A 9523-nucleotide genomic window follows, 5' to 3' on the forward strand; every position below is an offset into this window, starting at 1 on the left:
GATGCACGGCTTTTAATTGTTATGATTTTTGTTTTTATCCACTTCGAAATATAGCAAGTGTAATTCAATTTTAATCAAATTAAGATTTTTATCCACTTAGAAATTATAGTTGAAGAAAACTTATTTATATTTTTTCTTAAAATCTAAAAATTTAAGAACTTATTTATATTTTTTCTTAAAATCTAAAAATTTAAGAAAATTTTGCAATTGGTGTCGTCACTTGGCGCAACCACGACGTCTAAGCCCAACTTTTATTATATATAATATGATATAATATGATATGATATCGATATAGATTTCCACTCTGTTTAGCGGACTTTCCGAACCCTCTGTCTCCCACTAAAAACCCCCCATAAAAACCAAAACAGAGCAGAGCAATCGGAACAGAGTAAGCTGAGAAAACAGAGAGAAACCACCACAAATTAACAAAAAGCAAGTGAGATTGTCTGATCGCGGTTCTGTTTCTGTCACTGATCGCGAGCTCATCAATTATAAGAACCACAGATAGAGAGAGATTCTTTTTTACATGTCACTCTGATTACTCTTTTCTTTCATCTTTTTGCTTGTCATTTCAAAAAAATGGCTACGGATGCGAGTGTGTTGAAACATGGAGTGGTGGGGAATGAGAATAATGGGCACGCTGCTTGCTGCAACACGGGGGGACCTGGGTACACAACTCCGCTGGAGGCCATGTCCGGTCCTAGAGAAGCTCTCATCTATGTCACTTGCGTTTACACTGGTACCTATACATATACTATCTTCATCTACTTTTTATTTTAATTGCTTTTTTCTTTTCTTTTCTTTTTCATAGCAATTCGACTTAAATATGCAGGGAATTTGCAGTTATTATTGAATTTTCTTTTGGGTCTGTTTAAAAAAAAGAAACTGATATATACATATATATATAAAGGAGGGGGACAAGAGTATTTGTGGCCGATCGAAACATGAACATATTCTTATGCTAATATGGTTGCTTATGTTAATATGGTTTTGTTTATAAATTTGTAATTTAGGAAGATTTTTGTTTTTGTTTTTGTTTTTTGAATATGTAGTTTTCTGTAGTGAAATTGAAGTTAGTGAAATAAGGACTTGCTTCAATTTGAATGCTTAACAAAATCATATGATTTATACAACTCAATAGCTTGTAGATCCTTTTAGCTTCCTCTGGCTTTTGAACCGTCAATAGTATGAAAATGAAAGGTGGATTACTTAGTGCTCTCTTGATTTGAGTCACTTCACCTGCTTTGAGATAATACCATTATTAAAGGCTTTTAGCTTTCTATTTTAAACTCTTCACTATTTGATCCTCAACTGTGTGAGAATGATCACTTAGTCCTAGGCCGAATTAGATTGGACTAAATGCTGCCTGCATAACCTGATTTCGTGAAACGCATCCTTAGTTGTGCATATAATAATCTTCATATTTTTGTAAACAGTGTATATATATATATATATATATATATATGTGGAGAAAGTTTAGCTATAAAATTGTTTATAACCTTACTCAATAAAATAAACATTATTACATAGACATTATTACATATTTTGAAAATCTAACCGTTGAATTTCATGTTCTTTACACTCTTAATACACATATCAATTTTTGTTTCAATCGGATATTACTTACTATATAATTTATAAGCTTATATTTTATGCAAAATTTCAAAATACAAAAACTTGCAATTTAAATAATTTATTGATAACATAGCTATTGATTTTTAATTTTTTTAGAAATTTTGCAAGCGGAGAATATAAGAAGAATATGTAATCTAATGGTGGATTTATCAAAATTCACTTTCAATAAAAAGATATTGAGTAGGGTTGTAGCCTAAAGTTACAACCAATTTTGTAACTAAATTTTGTCCTCACTTCCTTGTATTTCTAAAATAAAAAATTTTTAACACTTCATCACAAGAGTCTACAGCTCAACATGTAATAGTTACTTTTGCATCTCCTCACTAACAGTTATTTCAGGGCACATTTCAAACACTCTCCTGCTATCTCATTAGTCTTTTGAGTTAAAAGATGAACCCAACTGGTGACTTGAAATCTAAAATTTTATTTCCCAGTTTGCTTTTTATGATTCAAGAACTCCAACTTTATTATAACTAATAAGTTACCCGTAAGATGCATAGATAATTTCATAATGTTTTATGTAAGATGATTTTGGAGAATGTTGTATATGTATTAACATAACATAATTGTTATATAACTTTATTAGAAATGTGTTCATCATAAGAAAACAACAATTATAAATTGCACACACATATCCATTATAATTATTCAATCGAAGTAATGAGAAATTAAGAAAAAAAAAATTGGAGGAATATTATAGAATAAAAGCTAATATAGAATGTGTTTTTCTCTTTTTCCTTAATTCTAAAACAAAATACATATCCCCAACACTCACAATCAATCACATCATTTACAAATCTACAATGTTCGACCTTAACATCAAAATCATAATTGCTGTTGTCATTCAATATAAAGTGCAAGCCCCCCTACCTTGGGTGTAGCGAACTCATATGGATTAGGATTAGATGAGACAACAATGTTAGAGTTAAGTAGGAGTCGTCGAAAGATTGAAGGTAAATGACATCATTTTTGGGCTATGTGTATTTGACATGGGATGGCATGAAGGGTTATGAGTAGATATATATAAGAGGGTAGAAGTGCAAGAGATGAAAATGGTGAATTAAAATGCAAAGAGTTTTGTGTGCGTGTGTGAAGGATGAAAAATCTTGAAGCATTGAACCAAAGTATACAAAGAATATTTATTTGTTAATTAGAAACACCTTGAAACATCAATCCAATTGAAACAAAAAATCAATATTTAATTTGTTCTTATTTTTGACGTGGCACTTGAGAATATTTCAATTCTCTTTGCATAGAATGTGCCACTTGTTAGAACCTTATGCTTTCTCATATAAGGTCTCTGCTTATATATATATATATTGATTTGAATAGTGAATATATTTTCCATATCTTTTGATATTTTATTGTTTTAAGTACTTTTATATTTGCATGACTTCATTCTCTGATTCTCTTAAAATTTTCCACTCAGTTGCTATGGTGGGATGACGATGACAAATGAATTAACAGTTATAAATCAGATACTCTGTGAAGGAAGAAATTGTCTAGATAATTTTTCGCTTAAAGAAATCACCCTTAGTGGCGGCCCTATAAGTTTTTGATGGCAGAGGGATGCTTTGTTGCATAGTACAAAACTTAAGTGTACTCCAGTGGGCAGCGCCCCGTTTTTTCTGTGTCACAATGCGTGCCTGTCTTGTGCATTTTTTCTCACTTTGATGTTCCATTTTATTGTGATTATTAATTAAAAAAATTTTGGGTTTCTCCATTTGGATATAAAACTAAGGGTGTCAATTCGGGTTAGCGTGTCGGGTTTGTGTCGTGTCGAGGTAGGGGTATTAGACTAAATGGCTCAACCCTAACCCGACCCATTTAATAATCGTGTCAGGATCCTTCAACCCTAACCCGACCTGTTAATAAGGCGGGTTGACCTGACCCAACCCATTTGACACGTTTAATAAACGGATCGTGTTGGGTTAACACGAATGTAACACAACCCATTTCAACCTGTATAATATTAAATATAACATCCATCTATAAATTATCTTTTTTTATATCCCAAAAACTAGTGCATACATTTTAAGTCTTCGACCCACATTCAAAATAATATAGTTCAATAAAAATATAACATTCATCTAGAAATAAGTTCTTTACACTCCAAAAGAAGTGCAGCACTTCAACCCAAATTCAAAATAACATAGTTTAACAAAAATAAAATAACATAGTTCAACAAAAATATAATATCCTTGGAACTCGCCAAATGCTAAGTATCAATATTGAAAGAATTTGAGCAAATAGTAGACTAATCCTGACTATGACCATGATTATCATCCATAGATTCTTTGTTGATGTCCAAGTTCATAACATCTTCCACAAACTCATCCAATTTCATTTGTACAAGTTCTATGCCAAAAAAAAAAAATTTATTAGTAGTTACAAAATATGATCACGCCTCAACAGTTTTACAAGAACTAAATAATAATAATGTAAGAGTAATAATAACTAATGAAACAAATAAAATTACCTTTCTCATTTGTAATTACTTACTTTTCTTTTTAAATTTAAAATATATATTGGATATAAAAGGTATTTGAAAAATTTAAAATAAAATAATTATTTATTTGTTATACGAGTTAAACGGGTTGTGTTAAGTGGGTCATTTCGGATTTGACACAAATAAATTGGCGTGTCAAACGTGTCTATTGTGGGTTACGCGGGTTGACCTATTTATGACACGTTTCTTATCGTGTCACTTTCGGGTCGACCCGTTTATGACCCAAACCCATTAAGGCCCAACCCTAACCCGAAAAAAACCGTGTTGGGTTCGTGTCGTGTTCGCGGGTTGGGTCGAATATTGACACCCCTATATAAAACTTGGTTTTTTTTTTTCTTCTTCTAATCTTTCTTTTTTTTTTTTGGATAAATTTAATAATTATAGTGGGCGAGGGGGGTTTGAACCCTAGACGTCTCTGTTGAAAACACCAAGAGGTGCCAATTGAGCTTCGAGGATCTTGGCTTCTCTTCTTCTATTCTATTTTACAGTTTTATCGTTCCATAACTTCTGAAAGTTCAATTGGCAAATTAGGGAATCTTTGTAGTTTATGGTGATGGGTTTTAGGTTGCCAATCTTATTATTATTATTATTATTATTTCCAAATGATTTGTAGCTGATACTAGCACCAAATATAAGATAATATGGAAAGCAAATGGTTTCTATTGAAAATCAGCCCTCAACTAAATTTTAAAATTTAGGATTTTGTTTTCCTGTTCTGCAGACTCTTGGATTTCAATGAAGCTGTTTCTTGCATCTCATTATTTATTTTGTGCAGTGCTATATATGGCCAGATTAGTTTCTTAATATGTATTTGCCATCTTCATAATATATATTGTTGCTTTTAAACTTGAAGAGTTGAGACATATGTGTTGTGCCCTAGGCTTTATTCCTTTTTCTTCCTCACCTCCGAACTCTACCACTTAAAATCAATCCTTTTCTATGCGTGGACTAGTTGATTTGAGCTGCTTTTCTATCTATAGCTTATTGCATTTCTGCTGTTACGGAACCATTTTGGATTGTTTGTCTTAGTTGGGCATAATGTAGTAAGTTATAATATAATGGTTAATTGTATATACAGGAACAGGAAGAGAGAAGCCTGATTACTTGGCTACAGTGGACATAGATCCAAGCTCTCCTACTTATTCAAAAGTTATCCACAGGCTGCCTATGCCTCATTTAGGTGATGAACTACATCATTCAGGGTGGAATTCATGTAGCTCTTGCCATGGAGATCCCTCAGCAGATCGACGCTTTCTGATCCTACCTTCACTAGTGTATGAGTTAATTTTATTTTGCATCAACGAATCTTTGCATACATAAATACATACGTAGGTTCATGTGTATATACATAAATACATGCACACATGCACACATGCATTGTTTGGTTAAGCACTGACCATTTATTGATGAAAGGGGTAGATAGGTGCTCCAACATAAAGAGGTAGAAAAATAATGTAAGCACAAGCTTTAGAGGCTACTTTATTTGGAACTTGCTATGAAAATGCTGGTAAATTAACAGTCTAGAAACTGATTCATGCTTGCTAAATTGATTCTATAAATGTAGTTGTGAATGAAAATTTGATTAATGCAGATGTGGTTCTTGTTAACTGGTTGCATTTTATGTTTTGGAATATCCCCACAAAAGAAACACGCGAGATAATCCGTTTCCTATTTAAGTCTTGTGTGTTTACCAAAAAGATCAAATTTATGGTTTAATGTAATATGATATTTTTAACTTTTGAGAATTATTAACGCCCCGCCTCCTAAGAAAGAAAGAAAATTGTCTGGTATTGTACTTTTTGTGTTTTCTTCTACTACCAATGGATCGGTGCTGTATGATGGATATATGCCTTTAAAATGCTGAGGAAGCATTTTATAATGACTTTATTTCCGTAAGAGGCCTAATGTAGCCTTTTTGTAATTTCTATTCTTTTTGTCAGAAGCTATGATTACTAGTGTTGATGGTTCATCGTTTGAAGAGGCGCATTAACTGTTGGTAATATATTCCTTAATAAGTCAAGCCTTTTCAGGTCTGGTCGCATATATGTGATTGACACAAAAACCAATTCCAAGGCTCCATCACTGCATAAAGTTGTTGAGCCTGAAGATATTGTTCAGAAGACTGGTTTGGCTTATCCACACACATCCCATTGCCTTGCTTCAGGAGACTTACTGGTGTCATGCCTTGGTGATAAAGATGGAAATGCTGCAGGGAGTGGCTTTCTTCTTCTTGATTCTGAGTTTAATGTCAAAGGAAGGTACTGTTCTGAGACATACAAATAAATCTAATCTTTTACTGTTAGCAAACTAGTTTTAAAAAATCACGTATCTATGTATCCAATTTTGGCGCAATTCGTTATATTGATTTATGGAAACAAGATATCAAATTTAAAGACAAGATTGACAATACACAGTAATACTGGAAATCTAATTAAATATTCACGGAGATGGTGTCAGTTTAATAGCATGATTGAATTCCTGGCATTGTAAATTGAGCATGTTTACTGTTGGAAGTAAGGTTTGAAAATTGCCCAAATTAACAAAATACAAAACAGATTAGAGATATAAGATGAGAGTATAAAGAGATATAAACTTATCAATTTGAGCCGAGGTATGGAACTTAATCCTCTGTCCTAAAGAAGCAATTTCGCCCTCACTAGAATGACTCCATCGATGCAAATGGTGAAAAAGATAATCGCATATGTCGTGGTCATATTTTGCATTATATGTCAAACTCTATTTAATAAAATTAGTTTCCTTTTAAATTTTAAAAACATACCCAACAGTTTACTGTAGATTTGATTACAATGTAACCTTAAAGCTCCATTCACATCTACCAGGTGGGAGAAACCAGGGCACAGTCCACTTTTTGGCTATGATTTCTGGTACCAACCACAACACAAGACAATGATAAGCTCCTCATGGGGTGCCCCTGCTGCTTTCACTAAAGGTTTCAACCTTCAGCATGTTTCTGATGGTCTTTATGGGAGGCATCTGCATGTGTACAGCTGGCCAGGTGGTGAACTGAAACAAACATTGGATCTTGGCAGTACAGGGCTCTTACCTTTGGAGGTGAGTGCATAGACAATCTACAGACTACAGTCTGGTTTCCTACATCTAGAGTATGGCCAACATGATTATTTGTTAATTTATATTTTTTTTCTTTTAATCAGAACATAATAAGTCTGGATCTATTTTTGTCTCAATATAACCCCTTTGCAGATAAGGTTCCTGCATGATCCTTCGAAAGATACAGGGTTTGTTGGTTGTGCTTTGACAAGTAACATGGTGCGATTTTTTCAGACCCAAGATGGCTCTTGGAGCCATGAGGTATGTACATAAGATATTTATGTATGTCTGTATGTTAGTGTGCCATATTGTGTTCACCTTGCAATTTGCTCTGTATTGTCTTTTTATTTGAGGCATTGATTAATATTTGCAGATTGCAATATCAGTGAAGCCATTGAAGGTGCAAAATTGGATTCTTCCAGAAATGCCTGGGCTTATAACTGATTTTCTGATCTCTCTTGATGATCGTTTTCTGTACTTTGTGAACTGGCTGCATGGGGATGTGAGGCAGTATAACATTGAGGACCCTAAGAATCCTGTATTGACAGGCCAAGTATGGGTTGGGGGACTAATTCAAAAGGGAAGCCCAATAGTGGCCGAGGGAGAAGATGGAAAAACTGGGCAATTTGATGTTCCAGAGATCCAGGTTTGTATGAACTCCATTGTAAAAGTTAAAACTCTTTCTGAGCTATAGCTTATTGCTGCCTAATTGATGATTGATTGGGTGCTTTTAGTAACAATTCCCTAAACAAGATAGGCTTGGTTGGGAATGCTGCTTATGTGCAATTTAGATATCAGTTAAAACAGTTCCTGCACTAGAAGTATTTCACACAGAGATGCATCAGATAATCTGTCTGGTTCTTTCTGCTTCTGATTTACATCATGATTCTATAAAAAAAAATTATGTATTATTAATCTACTGAGTGCTTTGTTCATTTTCTGGTGACCATCAATCATTATCATTTAGTAATAGATGCACATGGACCACCCAAACCTTGACGTGATAACACTATACACTATATGTGAGTGGCTAGACAACGTATAAGTGACCTGTTATATATTCATCACGAGTGCCTTTATCCCATATAGGTATGTGCCTAGTTCAGCTAGACGCCTAGACCATTCGTTTGATAGGCTGTAGAAAAATAATACTATTTGAGCATCTTCCTATCTCTAATGTTACATGTTAGTGTTCCACAACACTTTTTAACTCACATATTTCCATAATACTTAAACAACGTTACTAGAAATCTCTTACCAAATGAGCTAATCACTCATACTAAGAATACTTTTGCTCCATGTAGTTCCCTTAATTTAATATGTTGTTCATGCTAGTGTACACGAGTTTAATTATGTTTGTGGTTTATGTGCATTGGTTTGGCACAAACTATTTAATCACTCAAACTAAGACAGTACTTTTGCTCCATGTAGTTCCCCTAATTTAATATGATGTTCGCTTCATATTTTCCTTTCAGGGAAATCAGTTAAGAGGGGGGCCTCAAATGATCCAATTAAGTTTAGATGGAAAGAGGCTCTATGTCACCAACTCACTCTTCAGTACATGGGATCGTCAATTTTATCCTGATCTTGTGGAGAAAGGATCTCACATGTTGCAGATTGATGTTGATACAGAGAAAGGTGGTCTGAAAATAAACCCAAATTTTTTCGTGGATTTTGCTGCTGAACCTAATGGTCCTTCCCTAGCCCATGAGATGAGATATCCTGGTGGTGACTGCACTTCAGATATATGGATCTAAGCAACTTGAATCTATTTCTAGCAATAAACGCCAATATTTTAACATATAGTAGTGGATATAATGAACTTTCCAAATTAAGTTGTTGGTGATGACAGTATGTGAAGGAAACATGGGATTTTATGAATTCTAAATAATATTTATAATTTCTACCAATACATTGTCCAAACCCGAACTTATTAGCTCTCCTCTCATTAGGCTAGGACTTAGGAGTCTCTCTTTCTTGTCTTGGTTTGCCTAAGAGAGTTCCTTAGGGCTAGGAGTGTTTGTACATGCTTAGGCTGTCGAGATGGACTCAGAATTCATAGAGCGACTTTAGACGCTTCAAATGACAATAGATGAAGAAGAGGGGATTCATATCTCCACTTCAAAAATCCTAAGAGCATTCACATTGGGTCTTGTAAATGCCATATGTTGGTAATATTTAGCATCAGAGCCCCAAAAACCCCTATTACTCGGTCTTGCAAAGTCTTAGAATTGTAAAAAAATTTGCAATTGTGTTACAGTGCCATCCTATTTTTATGACGGTACTGTAGCTCAATTGCAAAAATAAAAT

General features: G+C 33.9%; 1 protein-coding gene across 1 annotated transcript; it reads left to right on the forward strand.

Moving 5' to 3' along the window:
* The first annotated feature begins 282 nt into the window (after positions 1-282).
* Positions 283-9123, forward strand: LOC126712315 (selenium-binding protein 1-like). Its single transcript, XM_050411602.1, has 7 exons — positions 283-739; positions 5223-5418; positions 6175-6402; positions 6985-7216; positions 7367-7474; positions 7587-7859; positions 8689-9123. The coding sequence occupies exons 1-7, from the start codon at positions 580-582 to the stop codon at positions 8968-8970; spliced, it is 1479 nt and encodes a 492-aa protein (XP_050267559.1). The 5' UTR covers positions 283-579; the 3' UTR covers positions 8971-9123.
* Positions 9124-9523: the final 400 nt, after the last annotated feature.

The sequence above is a fragment of the Quercus robur genome, chromosome 2, assembly GCF_932294415.1.
Source record: "Quercus robur chromosome 2, dhQueRobu3.1, whole genome shotgun sequence".
Lineage (NCBI taxonomy): Eukaryota > Viridiplantae > Streptophyta > Magnoliopsida > Fagales > Fagaceae > Quercus > Quercus robur.